Source organism: Gastrolobium bilobum, unplaced genomic scaffold (assembly GCF_033153095.1).
Source record: "Gastrolobium bilobum isolate Gb01-03AN ecotype WA unplaced genomic scaffold, APGP_CSIRO_Gbil_v1 utg6012, whole genome shotgun sequence".
Lineage (NCBI taxonomy): Eukaryota > Viridiplantae > Streptophyta > Magnoliopsida > Fabales > Fabaceae > Gastrolobium > Gastrolobium bilobum.
Genome location: NW_026898430.1, coordinates 367359 through 394668, shown reverse-complemented (window position 1 = coordinate 394668; position 27310 = coordinate 367359). Strand labels below are relative to the sequence as shown.

The following is a 27310-nucleotide window of genomic DNA, read 5'->3' as shown; positions in this document are numbered from 1 at the left end:
GGCCATACTCTGGTCAATGAAAGAAAATCACCACATGGTCATATTTTCTACCATAAAAGGGGTTTTCAAACCTACTAGACCCTCCATGGTCCTGTTTACATCCTGAGGTCCAACAAAGAAGCAGCACTGCAGCCCGAGCTCTCAAATTGTTGTAATAGGGGGCAACGAACCATCCAATAAGCCCATTAATTCTAGAAGAAACACTAAATATAAGTGACAAACTAAAAGGACAATGATAGATTTTGGTTTTGTAAGCCAGATCGCAATCCAAGACATCGGACAATGAGTTGGGTCCATTTGCGGAAGGCCCACGACAACACGTACCAGCCAAGCAACATAACGCAGTTTTAAATTACGAATTCTAGCACCAAAAGTACCCTCGTAAGGGTACAAATGATGGTTGAGGAAAACAAACAAGTCATCTCTAAAAACAAAAAACACTATAGTAAGTTAAGTCGAGATGCTAAATACAATATCCTCAAAATGTTGAACCGGCTCTAGGCCACACGCCAAGCCAAAATAACTCTTAAAAGATGCGTCAATATATAGAGCAAGAAATTGGAAAGACCTAAAAAAAAGCCATGTCCTGCCAATGAAGGCCCACAATAACATATGCCAACCAAACAACTCAATCCAAGGTTCGAGCCATGAGTCTAAACCCAATAAGTACCCTAGAGAGGTACGAACGAGGGCCAAGGAAAAATTGCCGCCTGGAAAATATTATACGGTACGACAAAGCAAGCTGGGTCCAAATAGACAACATAACAAAATGCTAAAAGAAGCATAAGGCCATGAGCCAAACCCAAACAACTTAATGAAAGATACATCCCATGAGGGCAAGCTCTAATATCAAAGACTTGGCCCATGGGTCGACTATAAGAGCAAAATAAATTCAAACCTTGCCCAGAAGTCATAATAATTCAACTAATACACCTCACCAGCAAGGCCCAAATAACGATGACGAGCACACTAGGGGGCCAACAACATGGTGTCCTCCCTGAGCTGCATCAAGATAAATTGAGGCTCATCTACAAGACATAAGTCGTATCAATCAGAATAAGGCATGTATAAAAGCCTAACAGCCAGACGATAGGCTTGGAAAAGATGAAAGGTCACCATACATGGACAACCAAATCAGGGCGGCATAAGAGAGCAAACTTCTCTGACCCACAAGGGCAAGACATGAAGCTCAGGCCACCACAACTAACCTAAAAACCCTAAGTCATCCAAGAGACGATCTGGGGAATAAAATGGGCTCATACCCCGGCCAAAGGCCTTAAACTGACTCCGACAATATCAAACCGCTAGCAGCTATGTAAAGACTATCACTTTTCAGTAAAAGATTGATTATTCAGTAACATTATGGTTAGACTAAGACATCAAAAAATAGAACCGAGTTCGAACTTAATACCTCGGTATAAAAGATAGGGTAGATAGCAAAGAGCCATGATTAAACGTGCCAATCCTATGGTCCGGGCTACAAGCCCTGAACCCGAGAGCACCTCATAAAGTAGCACAAATTAAGGCCATAATGACCTTATCACCTTCAAAAATGCCAAAGCCACTACGTTACAAGCTGAGCCCAAATAAAGAGCAAGATAAGTGGCAAAAGGCAACGCGGCGAGCCGAAACCTCTAAATCACCCTAGAAAGCTATGGGCCAAGCCCAAGTAACTTGAACAAAAAATGCATCACAAATAATAAAGCAAAATTACAAAATAGCCATATATGGAAAATAAAGACTGGAAACAAACTCATTAATGTACTTTATAACCCAAAAAGGGGCTCAAGGCCCCCAGGAAAGAAAAAGGCAAAAGTATTACAAAATCAATTAGCATTCTGACACACAGCTACTCCTCCAAAACCCCGGACGCAAATATTTCACAGCTCCATTATTGCACACAAAGCGCAAGGGCGGCACACGTCCCCCAATGCACTCCCACCAATTAGGACACATGTGAAGGCGTAACCGCCAGTAATGGACAGGGAAAGGCCAAAAGCCATAATTCTAGACGACCTTAACAGGTTGGCTCAAGAACGTGGACCAGCATGGGTGACCAAAAGGATTACAAGAACACAAAAAGAGCATGAAAGGCCAGAAGGCCAACACCTCGATCAACTCAATCAGGGTGGACATAGCGGTCTACAAGAAAACCAGCCATTCTAGAACCAGACCTTGGCCAAGAAGGTTAAGACAATCGGCAAGCAACTCGGCGCATGGGACTGAATTTTGGCCAGGACCTTATATCTCACCACGCCAATAGAGTCACCCGTAAAGTAATTCGATCGAAAGGCACAATGGACGGTCCAAGAGCCCCAGCCAAGCGCCGACTGAGCTTGGCCTCAGATGAGTAATTGGGTCCACTGGCATGTCCAGATGGGGTCCTCAAACAAAAAAGATCCGAACATGACCAAAGCACTAAAACATTACAGCCTGGCACCCGAACACTTGGGCTGCCGGACTGGAGGGAAATTGTTATGGGTCCAATATATAGGCCCCCACTTCTTATTAGCCCATGATAGATAACAACTAAGGGAAATAAGGAAACAATCATGCCTAAAGATATCAAACTTGCCATATCTTCAACAGATCATATATTGGACCCTCAATATTCCTAATAAATCTAGAATTCCACACCTATTAGGTAACCATTTATAAATAAGAGGTTAAGTCCATCAGGTATGCACTTCTTGACTCTCTCTCTCTCTTAACTATTATTGTGCACGCATCCCACGCTCTGGCTACATAGTTTCTCATAATGTACTGTGATCCGCTACCCTCTAACATACCTCCTCCATAGATACTTGAGAGAATATTTTGATCCTACATAGGCGTACCAATCTCTAATTGGACATACTTGATCCACTAGGACCAAACATCTACATGTATAAAAACATGAGACTGGGTATCCTAGAATTGATAATTGTAAAATTCAATATCTTTTATTTCTAGTCATTGATACCCAATTTTATTTGGAACGAAGCCTACCGCACAGATGTCCAGACTTCCAATTCTCTCCACAGTGGTAGCAGAAGTGGCATCCACACCTGTAAAGAGAAAATGGAGCTATTATAATTATTTTCCATACTTTCATTATAAATATATAATAATGAATTACATAGATTGAAAGTTAAAAGAGTTTTTGAAAATGATTAAGGATCAGTAAGAGAAGGTAGGGATACAAAATACAATTAACCTGCAGGTCATGTGTTCACATCCACTTTGTCTTTCAACATGCATAGAGCATTTGGGACATTTCTGCCACATTTTCTCTTTGACCAACTCATAAAACTTCCTATCCAAATCTTTTGTCCGTCGACTATTTTTCAACTTTTGGAATTTCTTGCAATTCATTTGTGCGTGCCATGGAACCTTGCACTGCGCACAAAATAGCCTGTGACAGAAGGGGCACTCTGACTCGGTCACAACTTCTCTTCCATCATTCACCAACAAAACTGAGCAATTCTTAAAGGGACAATAAGTCTTTTGCCAAGCAGCAATTGAAGACTCCAATCTTGCAGATTCCCAACGATCAATAAAATCTTTAGGCAAAGTGGTTTGCAAATGTTGTGGCTTCAATTCCATAGAACAATTTGGATTTGGACAATAAACATTGAGAATATTTTGCTGTATTTGAGTAGCAACGTGCTTGGATATACAATCAGTGCAAAAGGGGTGGTTGCACTCACCTCCTCTGAACATATCAGACTCTGCCTTGGAATCAAAACATATACTGCAAAGGAATTTTGAGCGTTGACCACTAGCGGGTTTCTTCTTTGCTTCAAGGGGAGAATTTTTCTTCACAATATTTTGGTAACCCAAGGGCACTTGAACCTTTCTTTGTTGTTGGAACAAGTACTTGATTAGCTTGTTCAGCTGTTCGATGAGGACTAGGAGGACTTGGAAAAACATTATGGTAAGCTTTATTAGCTTGATTAGCTGTTCGATGATTTGCTCTGTTACTGCTTGCATGTTTGCTTTGAAAAAAATAGGTTTAGTCATTTTTGCCAATGTTGTCTCTAAATCTTGGAAGCTTAATCTATCTAGCTCAATGTCAACGGAATTTGAAACCGTAAAAGTCGTACATGTCTCCAATTATAATCTAAGCTTTTACCATGCAAAGTAACGTCATCCCCATTTACTCTTTCAACACTTGCAACTTTGAAAATTAATTGATAACGATTTCAATTCACATATTAAATTTTTGAATTATCTTAATTAATTATTAGTATTTTACTATTATTTTAAGGGAACAACGTTTCTCATAGCATATAAAATTATCTCTCACAATATGATAAACATTTATCTCTTATTGTAATGGGTTAAAATTTCTCATGTTATTATAAGAGACAAATTTTATTTTCTACACACACGTACATACACATAATAGTATATAAGATCCATGTGAGGAAAATAAAAATAAAGAAAAAATATGAATCTCACAAAAATATATGTATAAGATAAATTATCTCCTGAAGAGTAATAAACCCTATTTTAATATACTTAAACTTATATTAAATTTCTATTTTCGTCAGTAATTATAGAAAATAAACGTACAGCACGCAGGTTCAAGCGTGGACTATTTGGATTCTGAATGTTTCCTCCTTTATGTCATTTGGCAATTTTTTTATCTCCTACTTCAGCTATTTTGAAATTAATAAGATCACATCAATCAAAATTTATCCTTTTCACGAGACTTATTTCCATGGTCAGGACCATGTGATTCCTTAATATTATATGAGGGGCAAAATGGGAAATAAGTGTGAAAGGAAACACAAAAGTATTCAATGATACCGAATCATAAAATTATTTTCCCTTTTTCACATGCATCACAAAAATAAGTCAAAATCCCAGTTTAAAGAAAAGAAAAATTTAAAAAGAAAAACTTTACTTTTACCCCTTCTCATTATAACATGTCTCACTTAACCATTGCGGTTTCAAAGTTATTAGTTACACTCATTGCGGTTATAATGTGTATCACCAACCATTGGATGCCAAAAATACTTATATTATATAGAATATCAAAAGTATCCTCTGTATACAACTTATTAAATTGTATATAAAATGTCAAAAACCCTAGTCCGTGACTGATCAGACCAGATATGGAGTGGGTTGGCCAAATTGTATCAAGCCTGATCACACATGGTTGAGATATAGATTTTAGTGCTTGGTCTTGGGCCTGGATGGGATCAAACTGCGTATCTGCCATTTGCAGTAGCGCGTTAAGTCTGACTGGGGGTACCTGCGAAGACACTCTGATGCTTAAATCAGTATCAGAGGCAGGTGATGTATGTTGTTAAATGTAAAGGATGATCGTACCTGGGTGTTGAACCCTTTGTTTATATAGTAGTTATGATGCCGCCTTAGCAAGGCGGCTTGGCTTCTGATTGGCCAAGTTTGGGTTGCAGGTCAGTACTAGGATCTGAGTTGGCTTATCTTTGTTAGTGTCTAGTTGTAGAGTCGCGGTAAGCTGGAGCTGTCCGTTGCTTATTGACATAAAGGCGCGGTGGGATTGCCTTGGACGTTAAGTTTGCTTACTTGAGGGGGTTTCATCTGCGATATGGTTATCGCGGCTTGTCTGTCGCGATGAGGGCATTGCGGCTTACGCGCGATAGTTTTCTGTCGCGCTTGCTCTGGATCCTTGGTGGGTTGGGCTTTTTCGTATGTCATTGGATCTCTATTGGACCTATATTTTATCCGGATCAGTGACCTTTGTACTAGCTAACTTAATTTTATCATCAGTTAGTATGGCAAGCTTATTTATCAAGGACAATATATTGGAATGGCCCAAAAGCCTAACTTGAGATGTGATATCGAATTCACTAATTTTGATGATTGGGACTTAATTCATTGATAGAAATGTGGTTTTGGGCTCTCTCTAACTACCTTACTTTGGTGTCAATCCCAATGGTTTGGGAGATAGTGGTTGGTGTCCAAGTTTTATGTGCGGCCATCCTCATATTGTGGAGCTAAGAACTTGATAAGCGTATCCAAAATTTAATGGCCAACCCAATATGAAGCTTTCTAGTTGTTGACCAAAGTACATAGATAAGTGAAGCCAAGACTTAATTGAAAATTCCATAGATAGATACTTGAAGAAGCTTTTATAAGAAGTTTGAGCGGGTGGAGACAAATATTGGGATGCAGGGGAAGACTTGTAAGGGATAAAATATAGGGTAAGCGAGACCAAGAACCCATAAACCCTCGGGATAACTTTGGTATATTTTCAAAAAATGAAGTCTCAACGCAAATGGCCTATAATAAATGTCTTCTGCTTTGAGCTATTTGAATAATGTTTACATAATTCGTATATACTCACAATGTGCAGAACTGAAATAGAGGGCAAAACTGATATTATTGTTCTAGATTATATTTGTAATTGTTATTCATCATTAGTACCAAAATATGTCTTTAAAAGAAGAAAGCTGCTTAAAAGTAAAAAGATAATCAGATAAGGGCGGAACAAGTTCGTTTTTAGTAAATATAAAGTTAGGGAAATATAAGAATCATGTTGCAGGAATGGCACTGTTCATTCTGCAACAAGGATACGGCGTCGTATCCTGACTTTGGTCTGACTTTTTTTTTTTAAGCATGGGACCCACACTTGATTTGTGTGTGTAGGAAAGTGCTCTTGTCATGTCAAATGACAAAAAGGGAACCCATAAAGTTAACTACAATTGTTATAACAAAACTTGAAGAGAAAGTTACTGATATCTACATAGCCAAGTTAGTGGTGCTTCAAAAGTCTCCTAAACACAACATCGCTGCTCTTTTAGCTAGAACGTCAGCTACAAGATTTCCTTTAGTTGCGATGAGTAATAGCTAGAACTTCCTTCATATTTGCCATTTGAGTTTCCAACTGTTCCGCCATCTATTATAAACATAGTGCTCTTAAATTTAAGTCAGTTTAAAGTTTGAAAATTGAATGCCCAAACAACAGGCATTTAGCAAACCCATCGTTATAAGGCCAAAACACAAACATCACATGCTTGTTGCTTATATGCTCAAACATTATATATATGTAAGAATTGTTAGATGCCAAAGTCACCAATATTTTGCAGAATACTTGAAAGTTATCTAAGACGTTCAAAGACTTTATGCTATAGATTATCAATGCCTATAGCCATATACAAAGCATCTTAAAAACTTCACCTTTTTTTCATAACAGAAGATTTGAAGAAAAATTGGAACCTGATACCTAATAGAAAACTTAAAATCTCATCACCCCATTGTCAAACGTGACAATCAAATAACAAATGCATTCACCTGTCAGAGAAATAAGCATTTGATAAAGGATTTTAATGTCTAATTTGGAAAACCTTCATATCTCAAAACAATTTATTTGGGAATTGAGATTGATTTCGGTATAGAAACATAAGAAATTGTATCCTAGAATTGATAATTGAAAAATTCAAAATCTTTTATTTGTGGACATTGATTATTAAAAATAAAATTTAATTCGATATGCTATATGCTAAGAGTTCCAAAGTTACCTGTGAAATCTCAGGTGGAGCGAGGACTACAGCATAAATGTCCAAACTCCCAATTCTTCCCACAGATGTAGCAGAAGTTGCGTCCACACCTGTAAAGAGAAAATGGAGTTATTATAATTGATTACCATACTTTCATTACAATGATATAAAATGAATTACTTATATGGAAAGTTAGAAGTTGTGAAAATTATTAATGGGGATACAAAAATACAATTAACCTGCAGGTTATGTGTTCACATCCACCACAACTTTCGACATAGATAGAGCATGTGGGACATTTCTGCCACATTTTCCCTTTGGCCAACTCAAAAAACTTCTTATCCAAATCCTTTTCAATTTCACTACTTTTCAACTTTTGGAATTCGTTGCAATTCATTTCTGCATGCCATGGAACCTTACACTGCGCACAAAATAGTCTGTGACATGAAGTGCACTCAGAACTAGTCACAACTTTTCCTCCATCATTCACCAACAGAACAGAGCAATCCTTAAAGGGACAATAAGTCTTTTGCCACGCAGCAAGTGAAAGCTCGTATCTTGCTGATTCCCATCGATCAATAACTTGTTTAGGCATAATGGGTTGCAAATGTTTTGGCTTCAACTCCACAGAACATTTTGGATTTGGACAATTCACATTCACAACATTTTTCTGTATTTGAGTAGCCACGTAATTGGATATGCAATCAGTGCAAAAGGGGTGGTTGCATTGACATCTTCTGAACATATGAGAGTCTGGTTTGGAATCAAAACATACACCACAGCGAAGAAGTTTTGAGGTTTGACCAGTGGCTGCTTTCTTCTTTCCATCATCACGATCCTTCTTCACCTGAGTCTGCATCTGCATGTGCTTATCATGGATTCCAGATTGACCAACCATCTTTACTTTGTTCTCTGTTACTCTCTTCTTCTGCTTGTGCTTGGAAGTATCATGGAATGATTCAGAACTCCCAATGCCTGCTTTCTCCTTTCTTTTCATCACTTTTTATGACTAATTTCGATGGGGAGTGGTAAGAACCATTTTAGCGTAAATGTTAAGCTAAAAATGTTCGCACAGTCTAATTCTGTGTTAGGGTTTCAAGTGGTGGCTAGCCAGGGGTTTTAATGGATTAGTAATTAAGGTAGTTAATTTTTTCCATTTTTCAATTATTAATTTCAAATTGATTTAATGGTAATTAATCAGAAAATAAGAGTGGGAGGACTAAAATGGAAAAATTATATTTATTGTGCATGGAGCTGAACAGGTGAAGTGAGAGTATGTGTTCGAACCTCCCTAATATATTTAAAGCTTTAATCCTGGATCCATCCCAAATCGGATTAGTCACGAAGCGAGTACCGATGAAATATTTTCAACAAAAAAAAAATTACTATTTATTATTACTTTAGCCCTATTATCGGATTCGTTTCTATTGTATCAATTTGAAATCAACAATTGAAAAACGAAAAAATTAGCTATAGGTAATTTTAAATTGATTTGGTGATAACTAATTAGATAGTAAGTATAATTGTCACAAATTAGAGAGTGATTATATTTATTATTATTTTAATCTTACTACTTTTATTATTTGGTTAGATCAATTTAAAATCAACGATAATTAATTTTTTTTATTTTTCAATTGATGATTTTAAATTAATCAAATGATAATCAATTAGATAATAAGAATGATAAAGTTGAAATAATAATAAATATAATATTTTTCTTATCTTAAATCTAATAACAGCTAAGTAATTCTTGTAATCGTGTTTTTTTCTCCATCGTTCTCTTTTGTCTCCTTTTTTTTCTGTTCTCTGTGGGTGTTTGGTAGACAAGAATGTTTTTTACTAAAGAATCATGATTATTGAAAATAAAGTTAGAATATTAATTTTTCGATAATGTTACCAAAAAAATTGTTCGGTAAACAAAAATATTAACAGATTCAGCTTTATACATTAACTACTTAGACACGGTTCAAAACAAAAACACCATATTCAGCTTGAAAATTTACAGATCGTGATTTTTGTAGATCACCTCATCCTCCTAGTAAGCTTGCTGAAGAATCCATGGGTGTACTCTTCAAGCTCACTAAACTCCATCCCAAATCCCTGAACATAACAGAAGAAAATCAAATTATTCCAGGAAGAAGGAAAAAAGCACAATCAGTTACAGAAATTGCAGCTTCTATATGAGAAGATAATATTGGTTCCATTCTCAATCTCCATACAGACATTGCAACAATACCAAACGTGAACGGAGATCTTCATCATTAGTTAACACCATGAAGTTCTTCATCATTAGTTATGAAGACCAGTGGCCAAAAGGGAAGGGCATAACTATCCCAAAATATTAGATTACAAATCCTTACCTTGGGTATTTCACAAATACCACCTCTTTAGTGATAATTTCAGAAGGTGAAGTATAACACATTTTGGTCATAAAAACAATTCCAGATCAAACTGGATACCCAGTCAACTAATACGAAAACTCCTACCAAACATAGCCAAATACAGTACCCATTATAACTTTACTTGTATTTTCCTAAACATACCTCTACCAAACAACCGCAGTCTACGAATTTTTCAGTCTCACCCATTCTGTCGGTTTCAATTAGAGTTATAATCCTCTCTTCTTTCCCATCATTCTCTCTCATTCACTATTTTTTAAGGAAATGGATCTTATGTGTAAAAAGAAAAACATGATACTCTCACGAGGGAAGATGACAATTATACAAAAGTAAATCAACGGTTATGATTTTATAATTATTTATTTTAATATTTTTTTCTCTTTCTTTTATTATCATTGATCCACTTTTATATGATTATAATTCTCCGTAAATTTTTACATAATAGAATCTACATCCATTTTTTAATGCTTTCTACCGCCACTGTATCTTGGAGGGCATCATCCTCCTGCATGACGTCATCTGGTAATCATTGTTTTTTACTTATAAAAAATCACATCCATTACGTAATCATTTTTTTATTCACTTTCACAGTAAGCTGGTAAATTTTTAAGGGGTATGTTTTTCTCATGTTACATGAGATAACATATCCCTCCTACTCATACATTAAAAGGTGTGCTTGCATTTATTTATTTTTTTACTTTTTTTTTAAAACGTGGGTCCCACATGCTTTGTGTCTATGGCATGAGATAGCAAATCTCATGCAACATAAGACTTGTATTTCCCAATTTTTAATAATTTTTTAGGAGATAAATGACGAAATCCCAATTCACATACCCCAATAATTTGAGAATGGTTGCAAATTTCCACGCTAAAAGGCACAGCTTGCGAGACACTAATTTTTCCTATTGCTTTAATTGAAACAGAAAAATGGATGAAAATTGAAACGGAGAAATTCGCTGACATAGAGAAAAGGAAAAAATAGATCAGAGAGAAAATGGATGAGAAAGAATAACGGAGAAAAAAATTAGAATTATAAAAATTAATTATCAGATTAGATCTAAAATTAATCTTACGGTAATTAAGTCGATGGTAAGGGGTGATAAGTTTTTTTGGGATAAGTATAACCCTCCTTTTTTATTAAATATAAATAATATGATATAAATTATCATGTAGATTTATATGTGAAAAAGAAAATCTATAAACTACTATTTTAATAGGCTTTTTTTTAAATTAATGTTTAAGCATAATGTTCTATTTTATTATATGTAATATCATCATGCCATAAGTTTTTGATAAGTTACCTAACTCATCTACATCTATATAACTGGCCGGATGGAAAGAAATTTTTCAAACAGAACTGCATGATTTGATTTTCTTTTACAAATGCCTCACGGCTAAGATACATGGAATAAATTCATTTTACAAATGAATTCAAGTAATTAAAAAAGATTAAATGCAAAATTCAAAACACAAGTAAATAAAGGAGTTGTTACAAATTTCAACCAAAAAAAAAAAAGGAGTTGTTACAAATGAATTCAAATACAGAATTTAAAATGAAATTAAACAAAGAAGGGAAGTGCCTTACAAGCAATCATCAAGTAGTCGTAAATTCGATTTTCAGCGCCCCTTGTTTTTTAATAAACATTATAAAATCATTCTATTAAAAAAAATGATGTATCATGAATTTTATAAAAATACCTTTAATTTTTTCTCAAACCCCAAAATTCATCATTTTAAAATAGTAGAGTATAATTTTATCTCCTAGTGCAAAAAAAAAAAAAAAAAAATCATTGAAAGAAAAAAAAATCATGTTCAACTCTTACAAAAGATTTTAATAATAAACATGGGTTAGGCGCGTAGCTTCACGCGCGCGATCTTTTTTTCTCTGTTAGGTTTTGGGGTTTTTTGGAAAAAATTCCTTCGTTTTCTGTCTTTGTTTCAAGCTAATGAGCCATTTAGTGTGACACTCTCCCCTGTACGCGTCCAAAAGAGTTATCTGCTAAGCGGATTAGAGTCAAATTGTTAACGAGTAAAAATTCATGTTCAGTAAAAACTTTTTCATATTACCAATTGTAAAAGCTTGCCTAGAAAACTGATTTTTGAAAAAATATAAACAGCAAATATATTTTTAAAAAGCTTTCGCGGTGTAACTCTGATTTTCCTGAAAACCTGTCTTGCAAAAATAATGTAAAATCGAGATCAACAGCTTAAAAAATTATTCTTTGATATATAGAAACTAGACATCTGGGGCTTCGCGTACATATAAATTATACGCGAATTGGAGGTGAATAGCCCCATGAAACAGAACTCGTAAAGTACTCGAAAGTTCATTGTATTTTCCCAAAAACCTCCTGACTTGTAAAAATCATAATAATTCGGAATTCCAATCGTTGAACATAATCTTTTTATAATCTGAAATTACACAACTGGGGCTTTACGTACATATGAATTATATCTCATTCGGAGGTCTGTAGCCCCACTAAATATAACTTGCAAAGTGCTCGCAAAACGGTTTATAAAACTGCATTCAAAACCTTAAGAAATAGTTTTCGCAAAACGTTTCTAGAATTTTTCCAAAGTCCTAACTGATCATAAAAATATTAAAATAGTAGCCTAAAAATGCTTCCAACAGTAATCCAAAGTTCCCAAAATATTCCAATAATACAGTCATCCAACAGGCAGACAGTTAACAGCAGAAATCCAAAATAACCATGTCTTCATATGCTCTTTCGTCCTTCTGCAATTTTATAAAAATTGCAGCCCCAAAGGGGTGAGAAAAATCTCAGTAGTGTGATAGCAAAACCAATAATGTAACAGTATTAAACTAGGTACAAAATTATAAAACAGTCACATCAACATTTCATTTTCCGTTAACATATCATAGTGCGTAACAATTCTTCTGTCATTTATGATGAAAGTATTCTGCCTATGTCTTGATGGTAATTTTGTTATGAGGTAAAACTGTTATATGGCAGCTTGAAGAATATGTTATGATACTGATGATTTAGTCATGCACAATTACATCATACCGCATCTGTTTTTCTGTTGGCGTGTGAAAGCATAGCATGGCATACGTGCATAAATTTCATGTTGCATTGGCTAATAATAATATCTATATAAATATGCATTCGTATGAGCACGCATCATATAGGCATTCCTTCGGTACCAGGACACTTGGCTTCCGTCCGCATAGGCCACAGTTGAAATTCACCTTTGAGGGAGCCATTATGGAATATCCACTATGTATGTTGTACTTGCACGACGGTGCTATGACGTACTTTATGATGGCATTATATACGCACTATGAAATGTTAAGATTTATCAGGAAAATGAAATGTTGATGCGACTGTTTTATAATTTTGTGCCTAGTTTAATACTGTTGCATTATTGGTTTCGCTATCACACTACTGGAATTTTTCTCACCCCTTTGGGGTTGCAATTTTTATAAAATTGCAGGAGGACGAAAGAGCATATGAGGACATGGATTATTTGGATATTTATTGTTAATTGTTGCTGTTAGGACTTGCTGCTATTTTGTCTTCTTGGATGACGTTGGATGACTGTACTATTGTTATGTTGAGAACCTTAGACTACAGTTGGAACTATGATTTCATTGCTGTTGTGAGACTTTTATAATCTAGTACTTTGGAAAAATTCTAAAAACGTTTCGCGAAAATAATTTCTGAATATTTTGCTAAGTGCTGATTTATAAACAGTTTTGCGAGCACTTTGCGAGTTATGTTACGAAGGGCAAACAAACTCCGATTTGTTATTATTTTATATGCACGCGAAGCTCCAGAAGTGCTCTTTCTATATTACAAAGAATATTTTTGTGTATCATTGAATTTGATTTTATACGAATTTTTCAAGACAGCAACGTCTGCCAGAAAAATAATATTTTCAGCAAGTTAAGAAATTTTAAAAGTATACTCTGATTTTTCGTAAGTAACCCGATTTCAATTATCAGTTTTAATTAGCAACATCAAGATTATTTTTCAGCATTTTAAATATGACGAAAGCACTCTAATCCACTTAGCAAACAACTCTCTTGGATGAGAAGAGTCTAAATCGAGGTTCTGTGGACGTTGACGGAGGGAAGGGAGGAAGGGAAAGGTTGACGGAGGAAAAGGAGTTGCGTCTCAGATGTGGTAAGAAACCGAAGGGTGATACCATGGAAGATCTTAGCATGAATGATCAGATGCTGGAAAATAGTGAGGAGGGAGTTGATCTATCTCCTAAGAAAGACATGCATACAGAGAAGAGAGGTGAGATGTTATCCAGCAACTCACGATGCAGGGTAGTTTTGTATAAGGATAAGTTGCTAAAGTTGAACGGTGGAGAAGTATCGAATAGCGAGGAGGATTGGTTGACCAGGCAAAAGAGGGAGGAGGAAGAGGACGGTCTTATGGATGAGGGCGCCCAGGAGCTCTCGGAGGATCCACTATGTCTGATTTACCACATTTCAAAGGCTCAACATAAGGAAGATCGTAAGCAATGGCGTAAAGCACTTATTATCAAGCTGTTGGGCAAGAGAATAACTACTAGGTTCCTGATGGCTAGGCTTCAGAGACAGTGGAACCTGGTTAGCTCGTTTAAACTAATTGATCTGGAGAATGGCTACCTTTTGCTGAGATTCCAAGATGATAATGACTACCGGCATGTCCTAGAAGAGGTTCCATGGATAGTGAATGACCACTATGTAGTGGTTCAGATATGGAGGCCTTTCTTTGACCCCTATGATGATCAAGTTAAAAGGATGGCAGTGTGGATCAGGATTCCTGGTCTCCCTTTTGAACTGTATACAATACATCATCTCTAGAAGATTGGGAATATATTTGGGAGGACACTCAAATTGGATAGAAATTTTCTTCGCAAAAGTGATTCTGGACTTGAAGTCATCACTGAGAGGGCACAGTTTGCTCGTATAGGTGTAGAGGTGGACCTAAGGAAGAGTTTTCTATCCAAATTCAAAATAGGTGAAAGAACTTTCCAGGTGGGTTAGGAAGGTCTTCGTTTGATTTGTTTCAGATGTGGAGTGTATGGGCATAGGAAAGACCAGTGTTGTAATAGTAGCCATCAGGAGGATCAGAAGGAAATTGGAAAAGAATGACCCGTTAATAAGGGTAGCAGCAATAAAGAGCAACCTAAGGTAGAGACGAATCACAGTGAGGCATTTAGTGACTGGATGGTGATTCAGAGGCAAACTAGAGGAAGGAAATTAAAGGTTGTCCCAGCTAAGAACATAGAGGGAGTCAAGGGAGAGTTTGTTCCAGGGGGAAATAAGGAGGATCATCCTAAGGATATTTTAACTAAAGAAGGAGGTGAGACTTGTGGATCCCATATGGAGACTGAACAGAACTTTATTCCTGATCAGAATCCAGTATCCTTGGAGCTTGGTGATCAATCTAAGGAGGAGGGAAAAATACAAAATCCTTTGGTGGGCATGGCTGGTTCGAGTAGCTCTGGCAACCAGAGGAGAATGAAGGGGACAGAGAACAAAGCTAGGAAAATTCCCTCTAAAGATGGGAAGGAGAAAAGTAGGGGTCCTTCTAGTCCTATGCAAAAAAAAGTTGGGATTGAGAACAAGTCTCCTAATAATGTATTGGAAGGTCCTTATAAGGCAGCTAGCAGAATGAAGGAGAATGGGAAAGCTACTTTTAGGGGGAAAGACAGGGCTAAAGGAATGATTAATCAGGAGGGGAAAAAAAGGAAAGGAACTAAATCTAGTGATCACCCTAGTTCTCCTAACCAGAACCAAGTTGACCAGGTTGCTGAGGTATCTACTCCTTACTTGGGAGTTTCTAATTCCTAACTTTATCAGTTCAGGTTCTTAGGGATTTTATTCCTTTTTTGTATCATAATTTGCTTTCTGTCTGTTTGCATTTGGAACTGTAGAGGGGTAGGAAAAATGGGTTTTGCTACCCTCATTATAGATTTGAAATTTCGGTTTAGAATTGATATTTTGGTTCTGTTAGAAACTAGAATTAATGGTTCGAAGGGTGATGGATCATCAAGCAGTTTGGATTTTCTAACTTCTTTAAACAGGAGGTTGTTGGCTATTCAGGGGGAATTTGGATCCTTTGGGATGATAGTGTGGTTAAGATTGAGATTATCTTAGCCCATCATCAATTTGTTCACACTCGGGTGCATCATCTGAAAGATGTGAAGACTGAATTCATTACTTTTGTTTATGGGAGTCCTAGGCGTTTGGAGAGGAAAAACCTTTGGAATGAATTAGAGTCCATTAGTCTTTCCATTCAGGAGTCATGGTTACTGATTGGGGACTTTAATTATATCCTTCATGCTTCGGAGAAGATAGGAGGCAGTGAGATTTGTTGGGACAACATTGGTGACATGCAGCAAAGTCTTCTTAACTGTAAAATTAGTGACATAGGATATAAGGGTCCTGATTTCACTTGGAAGAGAGGGAAGCTTCATGAAAGATTAGACAGAGCCTGCTCTAATGAAGCTCGGAATCTCCTTTGGCCTAACCGTTTTATTTCTCACTTGCCTTTCTTCAATTTTGATCATAGGCCTCTACTATTGGCCCAGAGTGGTCCTCCTAGACCCAGGGAGCATTCCATAACCTTTAAATTCATGGCTGCTTGGCTTACTGATCATGACTTTGGTAGATTGGTTAAGAATAGCTGGAGCAACAGTCAAGATTGGTTTCATGCTAGAAATAATTTCGAAAAGGAAGCCAAAGATTGGCACCTGAATGTCTTTAAGAGGAATACCCAATAGAAAAACAAAATCTATGCTAAGCTGAGGGGTCTTGACAGTTATATGAATGGGAGATTTGATCATAATGTGGAGCTTCTGCAGAAAAATTTATGGAAGGATCTTCAAGCCATCCTTGTCAAAGAAGAACTAATTTGGTTCCAAAGGTCTAGATGCCATTGGTTGAAGTATGGGGACAAAAATACAAGATTCTTCCACTCCTCTACAATGGCCAGAAGAAGACATAACAGAATCCTCACTCTCAAGGATGATAATGGAATCTGGATAGCTGACCCTGATTCTTTGGTTAATATGGTCGTGTCCTACTACTAGGAATTATTCAAAGCTGATAATCCTGATGATGAATTCTTCCCTATCTAGGGTGTATTTCCTAAGCTGACTGATAATGAGAAACTAAAGCTGGCTCAAAGTCCTAGCAAGGAGGAGATTAGGAGAACTGTCTTTAGGATGGGGAAATTTAAAGCCCCTGGACCGGATGGTTTGCATGCTATTTTCTTCCAGAGTCAGTGGGAAGTAATAGGTGACTCAGTTTGTAAAGTAGTTCAAGAGTGCTTCCAGTCCCCTGAGAAAGTAAAGGAGATAAACAAGACTTTCATTTATTTGATTCCCAAGAAAGAAAGTCCTGAGAATATGAAGGATTTTAGACCTATTAGTCTTTGTAATGTGATTTATAAAATCATTACAAATATTGTTTCTGAAAGATTGAGGGGATTGATGCCCAGATTAATATCTCCTAACCAGAGCAGTTTCATAAAGGGCAGACAAAATGCTGACAACATAATTGTTGCTCAAGAAGTGATCCACTCAATGAGAAGCATAAGAGGTAGGAAAGGCTGGATGATGATAAAAGTGGACCTAGAAAAAGTCTATGACAGGCTAAGTTGGAGCTTTGTGGTGAAGACAGTTAGACTTGAAATAAAAGGGTATTTGAAATATTATTGAATCGTATTTGAATCTGTACATAAGGGTCTCTATTTATAGAGACTTCTTGACCTAATTTTGACCTAATGGGCTTGGCCCAATATACAAGTAACGGACTAAATAAATACAAATAAATGACTACATAATTACTAATAAATGACTACATAATTACTATTTACAACACTCCCCCTCAAGCTGAGAAATAGATATTTATCATTCCCAACTTGCTAGCAAGTTCTTGAAATCTATCTGAAGGAATCCCCTTTGTCAATAGATCAGCTAATTGACGCCCAGTGGGAATGTATGGAGTGGTAATCAACCCGCTATCAAGTTTCTCTTTGATGAAATGGCGGTCGACCTCAATTTGTTTAGTCCGATCATGTTGAACTGGATTATGAGCTATACAAATAGCGGACTTATTATCACATAGCAGCTTCATAGGTCCTTCACATTTTATTTTTAGATCATCAAGTACAATTTTCAGCCACAGTAACTCACAAATGCCTTGAGCCATAGCTCGAAATTCAGCTTCTGCACTTGATCTGGCGACCACATCTTGTTTCTTACTTCTCCATGTCACCAAGTTACCACAAAGAAACATGCAATAACCAGTGGTAGAACGACGGTCAGTCACGAATCCAGCATAATCAGCATCTGTGTAGACTTCTAAAGATAGATTGCCATCACGTCGGAATAACAACCCTTTACCAGGAGTACCTTTCAGATACTGAAGAATTGTCTCTACTGCCTGCATATGTTTCTCCTTTGGATCGTGCATAAACTGATTGACAACACTAACAGCATAAGCTAAGTCTGGTCTAGTTTGGGCCAAATATATCAATTTCCCAACTAGCCGTTGATATTGTCCTTTATCAACTGGAGGACTCTCCTCTTCGTAGCCCATCTTGTGATTCTGCTCAATAGGAGTATTAGAGGGTTTACACCCGAGCTTTCCTGCTTCTTTGAGAAGATCAAGAACATATTTCCTCTGGTTGATAAAGATTCCTTTGCTCGAATGAGCTACTTCTATCCCTAGGAAATATCTCAGTTTCCCAAGGTCTTTGACTTCAAACTCAGAGGCAAGCCGTGTTTGCAGAATCTGTCTCTCCACAAAATCATCACCTGTGATAATAATATCATCAACATATACAAGGAGCACAGTAAGCTTCCCATTTTGGGAGTGCTTGAAAAAAAGAGTGTGATCTCCTTGACTTTGTTTATATCCTAAGGTCATCATAACTTTAGTAAACTTTCCAAACCAGGCACGAGGTGACTGCTTCAATCCATACAAGGCCTTTTTTTAATTTACAAACTTTATTTTCTCCCTTCACAGAATCAAAATCAGGCGGAATTTCCATGTAGACTTCTTCTTCTAACTCACCATTGAGGAAAGCATTCTTCACATCAAATTGGTTTATATCCCAATTGTAATGGGCAGCAAGGGATAACAATCACCGTATTCATCTTTGCAACTGGAGCAAATGTTTCTTCATAATCAATGCCATAGGTTAAAGAGTAACCTTTGGCAACTAATCGAGCTTTGTATCTCTCAAGAGTTCCATCAGAATTATATTTCAGGGCATAAACCCATCTGCACCCTACTGCTTTCTTTCTAGTAGGTCTATCAATAATCTCTCATGTTTTATTTTTCTCCAATGCATTCATCTCCTCTTGCATGGCTTGAGCCCAATTCCTATCTTTCAAGGCTTCATGTACTGATTTTGGGATTGCAATAGAGTCTAGTGCTGAAACAAAGCTTTTGTGCTGCACAGAAAGATTAGCAGAGGAAACAAACTGGGAGATAGGGTATTGAGTACAAGAGGGACAGGAGGGACAAGATTTCTTGGGACAAGCTCTTTTTCCTTTTCTAAGAGCAATGGGTAAATCATCAGAATCAGTAGTAATGGGTAATTCATCAGAAGTATTAACATCATGATCAGACATATGAGATTCAGGACTTACCAGTGGTTCAGACGATTGAGGTTGCTGTTGAGACAATGTGGGCTGTTTCATTCTTTCAGGTGTCATAATCTTTCGTATCTCTGGTGTACTTGATGTATCAATCACAGGAGAATCAGTCACAGGAGGATTACTCACAAGAGGATCAGACACAGGAGGAACAGACAAAGGAGAAACAGATACAGGAGGAACAGGACCAGGTGGAGGATACACTGACATAGGTAAATGAGTAGACACTGATGATTCAAACTCAAAGAAGGGAGGTGATGAGATTTCTGGTGAAGGATTCTCCCCCTGAAGATGAGGACCTTGGAAAAAGGACTCAGATTCTTGAAATGTAACATCCATAGAAACAAAAAATTTCCTACTACTAGGGTGATAGCACTTGTAGCCCTTCTTATCAGGAACATAACCAAGAAAAACACATTTAATAGCCCTAAGGTCCAACTTACTGCGATGATGTTTATGAACATGAACAAAAGCAACACACCCAAACACTCGTGGAGGAAGACTCATCATAGTTGGAATAGAAGGGAAAAAAGAAGTCATAGAGTGAATAGGACTTACATGGTCAAGTACCCGAGTGGGTAAACGGTTGATCAAGAATGCTGCAGTAAGAATAGCATCTCCCCAATAGTATTTGGGTACATGTGTCTGAAACATTAATGCACGAGCCACTTCAAGAAGGTGACAATTTTTTCTTTCAGCAACCTCATTCTGTTGGGGGGTGTCAACACAAGTAAGTTCATGAATCATACCGTTATTTCTTATAAATTGGGAAAAACTATGATTAACATATTCAGTACCATTATCTGTTCTTAGTCTCTTGAGTTTTTTACCAAACTGGGTCTCAATCATTTTATAAAATTGAAAGAACAGTTGTGGTACCTCAGACTTTTCACGCATTAAGTACACCCAAGTTACACGAGTGCAATCATCAATAAAAGAAACAAACCATCTATTTCCAGAACCATGAGGGACTTTAGAGGGACCCCAAACATCAGAATGAATAAGATCAAAAGGTTCAACACTCTTAGTAATACTAGAAGGAAAAGACACACGATGATGCTTAGCAAATTCGCAAACATCACAATGAAAAGACTCAACAGATTTAGACAAAAACAATGACGGAAATAAAGATTTGAGTAAACTAAATGGAGGATGACCTAAGCGCTTATGATGAAGCCAAATCAAAGAATCAGCAGTTGATTGACCATGAGACATCAAGATGTGATTTGTTACTTTATTTGCAGGAGATTGTGACACCAGATAGTACAGCCCACCTTGCTCTTCAGCACTACCAATCGTCTTCCCCGTGGCGAGATCCTGAAAAACACAATGGGTAGGATAGAAGGTTACAGTACAATTCAAACCTTTTGTAATTTTATGAATAGAAAGAAGATTCGTGGAGAGTTTAGGAACATGAAGAACATCCTTAAGATGTAAGGACTGCTGTAAGTTTATGTCACCAGATCCCGCAACTGATGTATGAGAGCCATCAGCTACGACTATTGTATGAGTTCCAATAGTAGGATGATAAGAGGTAAAGGAGTCAGCACAACAAGCCATATGATCAGTAGCACCAGAATCAACAACCCAAGAATGTTTAAAATCATTACATGAAGAAAGGAAAGAATAAGTTTTGGAGCTCATACCAGTCATAGTCAAAGCACTAGTATCAGATGGCTTACTCATAGAATCAAGAATGGTTCAGAGCCGTTCCAACTCATCTGGACGAAATGCAGGTTGGGTCTTATTAAGTGTAGGAGTTATTTCAGAGGAAGTAAAATGCGCTTGACCACGCAACTTTGCCATCTTTTCTAAGACAGATTGCTTTCCATAAAGGCGAAAGCATAAATCCTTGATATGACCTGTTCTTTTACAATAAGAACACCATCGATCATCTCTCTTAGGTCTAGAAGAGGTACCATCATAAAATTTTGAAAAAGAACTCCTTTGAGAAGAGGCCATACTGCACAGAAAATGGTAAAAGAAAAGCTCCAAGAAGCCAAAAAATCACAAAAAAATACCAAACGATGTCTGATCAAAGAGAGGAGCACAGATCCAGAAAGAGGATGAAGGGAAGATCAAGATGGCGGTGGTTCGATCCGGAAAAATGATCTCACGCGCCGGTGAGATTGGCTGCGCGTGGGCTTCACTCGCGGTTGAAGGGGCGGCGCGTGTGGGCGCGTGCGGTGGCCGTCCGGTCTGAAATTTCTGGAGCAACGTCGTCTGGTGAGCGCGGTTCTTTCTGGGTCTGTTCGGAGTTGAAAAACCACCGGGAAAGGGTCCAATTGTGATGAACAGATGATGTCTTGTGATGAAGAATAATGGAGACGATGAACAGTAACAGAGATCCAGTATAACAGAGATCTTCTCGGTCCAAGAGGTCCCCAGAAAAAAAATCTGGTGGCGGCTGATGGCAGTGAGAGACAAAAAGAATAAAAGGTTCTTGTTCTAAAGACAATAGGCGCGGAAGAAGAGCCCTCAGGATCGAGAGCTTTGATACCAACTTGAAATAAAAGGGTATTTGAAATATTATTGAATCGTATTTGAATCTGTACATAGGGGTCTCTATTTATGTAGACTTCTTGACCTAATTTTGACCTAATGGGCTTGGCCCAATATACAAGTAACGGACTAAATAAATACAAATAAATGACTACATAATTATTATTTACAACAGTTAGGGATCTTGGATTCCTTAATTCTCTATGTAACTTGATCTCTAGTTGTATTTCCTCTACTTCTTTTAATCTTTTGTGGAATGAAGTGGCTACTAGTCAGATCTTACATGAAAGGGGAATTAGACAAGGGATACCCTATCCCTTTATTTGTTTTTCCTTTGCATGGAGAGGCTGGCTCACCTCATCCAAACGGCTGTGGAAGTAAAAGCCTGGAAACCAGTGCTGATTAAAAAAGATGTTCCTCCTACATCGCATCTGTTCTTTGCAGATGATATAATTATATGTGTTGAGGCTAGCTTGGAACAAGCCCAAGTGATTAATCAAGTGTTTAAAGTCTTTTCTGAGGCTTCAGGGCAGAAGGTGAGTAGTGAAAAAACAAAAAAATTCTTTTCAAAGAATGTTTGTTTTAGCAAGGCTAGAGAAATCAGTGATTGTTTGAGTTTTAATACCACATCTGATTTGGGCAAGTATTTGGGAGTTCCTTTGAATCATAGAAGAATTTCCAAGAATTAATTTAGTCGTGTGCTGGAGAGAGTGCATAAGAGATTGTCCTCTTAGAATCAAAGCTTTCTCTCTCTTTGGCTGGTAGAACTACCCTTGCTAAAGCAGTTTTGGAAGCTCTCCTTGCTTATACTATGCAAACTGCTACCATGCCTATTGCTGTCTGTAGGGAGATGGAGAAGCTCACAAGAAGTTTTTTGTGGGGTTCCAATCAAAATCATAAGAAAACTCATCTGGTTAGTTGGTGTTGTGAAATTTGTAATCAATTAAATCAATCACACAAATACGCAAGTTCACGTGTCACAAGTAATAAAGGGATGTGTGAGTCCAAGTATCGTTCCCACAGAGATGATTTATAAAGCAATAATTATTTAAGTAAAGAAACTAGAAACAGATTAATTTTTATGATTCAGTTTGTAAAATAAAAGATAATTAAACTAAGAAAACAGTAAACTAATTCTAAGGTATTAAAGTGATGGATGAGATATAGGTCAGGTTCAATTCTTCTGATACAGCAATACTAAAACAATGCTTTAACAATGCTCTATCAATGCTTAATTAGTAACCGAACACTAAAGTATGCTGGGGCTTTTGGCCAACCTAACAGATATACCCAATAACTAATTCCCACATCTCTATGGCCAAACTAATTACTGAATTGCTAAAGTTCAAGTTCAAAGGCTATGTGGTGTGAATGATCTCTTTACGCACAACTTAATCAAGTTATTCTTAACCTAATTAATCCACACAATTCAACAAGGGTCTGGATTCGGAAACCTCTCGGCCCCAACCTCCTTAATATCACATATGTATCTCTCGACATGCATACATAAATAAGAATAAGCAAACTCGTTGAAAAACTAATTAAACATTAATAAAAACAAAGTTTAGGCATACATCTCAATGTTACGGCATATGTACTTTATCACCTAACCTATAGAGCAATTTAGCTCATAATGGAATTAAATAAAACAGAGAAGAGGAAGAAATAACTCATTGAAAAACAGAAAAGAAGATGAAAACGCATAATGTTGTAAAACTTTGTCGCGGTCTTGCTCCAGCAATGCTCCAGCAACTCTTCCTCCTCCAAGAATCTCACTTTCTCTCTCTAAAACGTGGTGTGAGGTACTACATTCTTCCCAGCCTTTTTGAATCGTATCCTCTTTAAATAGGAAAAGGTAATTGGTTAATTGGGCTTTAGGTTTGGGAGCAAAAATCCATGAGTTATGTTGCTGCTGCCTTATCTTATCCCTATTTTCTTGGGTTGTTGGCACTTGATTAGATAAAATCTTGATCTTCTTGATTTTATTCTGCCAATATTGTTGCTAATTAGATAAGGGTTTGTTATCCTTGATTGTTGGGATTTAAGATGTGATTTGATCTTCAAAAATGTCTTTATCCCTTGTTTGCTGGTGCTTTATCCATTTGTTGGGGAATAACTAACTTTTGAATTTCGAAATTTCAGTTATTCCCTTGTCCACGCTGTCATGCTGTACCGATTTCTATATCATTACTTCGTCAACTTCTCTGCCACAGCATTCAAACTTCAACTTTTCCTGCAAAGACAAACATTTAATAAGTCATCTTTTCTTACACAAAATCAAGGAATATTGTCTCATTTTCCATACTTAGTCATCTCAAAGCACTTAATCATGAATATGCAATATTTAGCTCAATTATCATGCAAACAAGATAACTTATATAGAATTTATGCAGCAAATTCATCATAAAAATACCAAATCAACTCTCATTTGGGAGAGTTAACAGTTGGTCCAAAGTCTGTCAGCCTAAGTTGCAAGGGGGTTTGGGTCTTAGGGATCAGGTTAAAGTTAATAAAACTTACTCTATGAAGCTTGGATTTGGTCTCATTAGTAATTCAGAGGATCTGTGGGTCAAAATTTTGAAATCCAAGTACAAGGTTGAGAAAGCTATGATTCCTAATCTCACTGTCTCTAGGAATGTCTCTAATACATGGAAAGGAATCCAACAGGTGTGGGAGCAGGTCCAAGATGGATCCAGGATTCTTTTGGTGATGGTAGAAATATAGACTTTTGGAGGGATACTTGGATCCCTAGTGTTGGCAGATTATTAGATACTGTGCAAATTGATATCCCAGAGAATCTATCTAACTGGAAAGTGGCTGACTGTATCTCTGAAGAGGGAGGTTGGAACTGGAGAATGTTGAATCAATTCTTACCGGATGATAATGTCTCTATTATAGCTGGTATCTTACCTCCTAATGCCACTGATGACAGGGACAAAGTTATTTGAAACCATTCCTCTTCAGGTGTTTTTACTATTAGTTCAGCATATTCTTCTCTATGCAATGCTCAAATGGATCTTGAACCTAGTGACTGGAGTCTAGTTTGGAGTTGGAAGGGCCCACAGAGAATTAAGGTCTTTTGTGGCTTTTATATGGTAACAAGATTCTCACTAATGCTGAAAGGGTTAGAAGGCACATGTTAGATAATTCAAGATGTCCTAGATGTCAAAACTTATTAGAAGACATAGATCACCTTTTTAGAAAATGCAGATGGGCTAGGGAAGTCTGGAACCATTGGGTGGATAGCACAGGTAATAGCCAATTTCTCACAATGAATTTTGATAGTTGGATGAAGTCTAATCTCAAGTCCAGGAACAATAGCTCTAATTGGCACTTAAGCTTTGGTGTGATCGGTTGGTACATGTGGAAGGATAGAAATAATCTTATTTTTAAAGGTAGCAGCCTATCTCCTCAAGAATTCTTTAAGCAGGTCTCTATCAATATTCTGAATGTTGTTTCTGCCAATGAGATTCTCAGGGATGCGGGCTTAACTCTAAAACCTTTGAGGGAAGTTTGGGTTACTTGGAAGGCTCCTCCGAAAAGATGGATAAAAGTTAATGTTGATGGCTCTTGTAGAGATAATGAGTCCAATTTGGCATGTGGTGGTGTTATTAGAGATGATGCTGGGAATTGGATGCATGGTTTTACTAGAAAGCTAGGCTATGGGACGGTGTTAATGGCTGAGTTGTGGGGTTGCTTGATTGGTTTGGAATGGATATGGCATAAGAATCTGAGAAATGCTATTCTGGAAGGAGACTCACTGGTTGCTATTCACTTGATTAAGGAAGGGTGTGTTAAATCCCATCCCTGTTTCTCCCTTGTAAATAGAATTAATGATCTGATGAATACACATTGGCATGTGAATATTATACACACATATAGAGAGGGCAACCGAGTTGCTGATTGGCTGGCTAAGCTCAGGGTTGATGATAGTTGGGATACTCATTGGTTCAATTCTCCTCCGGATGGATGTAGGAACTTTGTTTTAGAGGATTGTAAGGGCATTTACTCGCCCATTTCTGCTGTTTTGTAATTTTTTCTGATTTCCCTTTGTATTCAAAAAAAAATCATGTTTCAATTCCTAAAATAGATTCTTGATGCGGCGGGACTCTAATTATCATGTTCTTAAGGAAGCAGTTAATTTTGGAAGAAGAGTTTCTTTTCCTATTCAGTTGACTCTTAATCCAAGTCAAACAGAGTCAATAAGACAAGCTTCATCAAAGATAAGAGTAAGATATAATAACTAATCATATCATAATTTCGCCAACCTATTCAGTATCCACCAAACAAGTCTCTAAATAACTGAGTTTCTTTTAAATCCTCTAGTTGTCACGGAGTCCACCCACTCCATGTGATTTGCCTCTTAAATCGAAAAATATAACACTTACTTTAATTTTATTTTAATTATGAGATTAATGTTTCTTATATTGTATAAAATAATTTTTTTATCTTCAGTCAATACATAAAAATATGTGAAGTTTATTATTTTTTCTCTCTCTACTCATCAGATAATCCCATATCAATCTTATTTTCTTTAATTTTATCTTTCTGTCACTTATCAGACTTTGGTTTGAAATCAAAGCAAATTCGGCAAAAGAGTTTTGAGGATTGATCGGCCATCTATATGTTATGTATTTCTTTCTTCTTCAGCATGTGCTTGTAACTCTCACATTCTTAAATAAATGACTGTTTTTTATTTATTTTTTTGGAGATTTACTAAAAAGTTAAGTAAAGTTAGATATCAGTATCTTACTAGGATTAGAAAAGACCCCAACTTCTTTAAAAAAATCTAAAATAAATTATATATTATCCTATAAATAAAGTCCTCAGATCACACCTTGAGCTAACCGTGCCTAGCTTTGTTAGCACTAAATGACTGTATTAGTTAGAATGATTCACGCATGACATAGGAAATGATGTCAATTAATGAAAGGATTTTATAAGAGTTATCTTGTAGGAAAAATGGTTGTGTTATGTGATAAAGATTTGTTTTACGTGCCATAATTTTTTTTCTTCTTTCAAACATGCGGGTCTCACAAAATATTATGTGTGTAGGAAATTTTTTGTGATCATATTAAATGATGAATGCAAATCTAGAATGATTATTATTTAATAAGTTTACTCAGAATACGATTATTCAAAGGGTAATGAAGTTCTCATGTTGCATAAGAGGAGGATAAATTCTTAATCACTCATCGATCCACGTGCTTCTACTTTTTTTGGTTTGTTTTTTTCTCTCTCATAATGGATTCCACTTTGATTGAGTGTGTATAAGAAAAAAATTTAATTCCTATTACATGAGAAATA

At 36.7% G+C, this 27310-nt stretch overlaps 2 protein-coding genes across 3 annotated transcripts in view; both read right to left on the bottom strand.

The window, feature by feature from the left end:
- LOC133316278 (uncharacterized) overlaps nucleotides 1-3972 on the bottom strand; it is a 29333-nt gene extending 25361 nt beyond the window's left edge. The window contains exon 1 of the mRNA XM_061518010.1: nucleotides 3332-3972. Within this exon, the coding sequence (XP_061373994.1) occupies nucleotides 3332-3972 (641 nt within the window). The remainder of the gene's footprint in view (nucleotides 1-3331) is intronic.
- Nucleotides 3973-6712: 2740 nt separating this feature from the next.
- Nucleotides 6713-8426, bottom strand: LOC133316289 (E3 ubiquitin-protein ligase RSL1-like). 2 transcript variants are annotated; one of them, XM_061518026.1, is made up of 3 exons: nucleotides 7712-8426; nucleotides 7494-7582; nucleotides 6713-6871 (listed from the first exon to the last, which is right to left on the bottom strand). In XM_061518026.1, exons 1-2 carry the CDS (start codon nucleotides 8368-8370, stop codon nucleotides 7504-7506), a joined length of 738 nt encoding a protein of 245 aa, XP_061374010.1. In that variant the 5' UTR covers nucleotides 8371-8426; the 3' UTR covers nucleotides 6713-6871; nucleotides 7494-7503. The 2 variants fall into 2 exon arrangements, with proteins under 2 accessions (XP_061374010.1, XP_061374009.1); XM_061518025.1 differs by lacking the exon at nucleotides 6713-6871 and adding an exon at nucleotides 7189-7266.
- Nucleotides 8427-27310: the final 18884 nt, after the last annotated feature.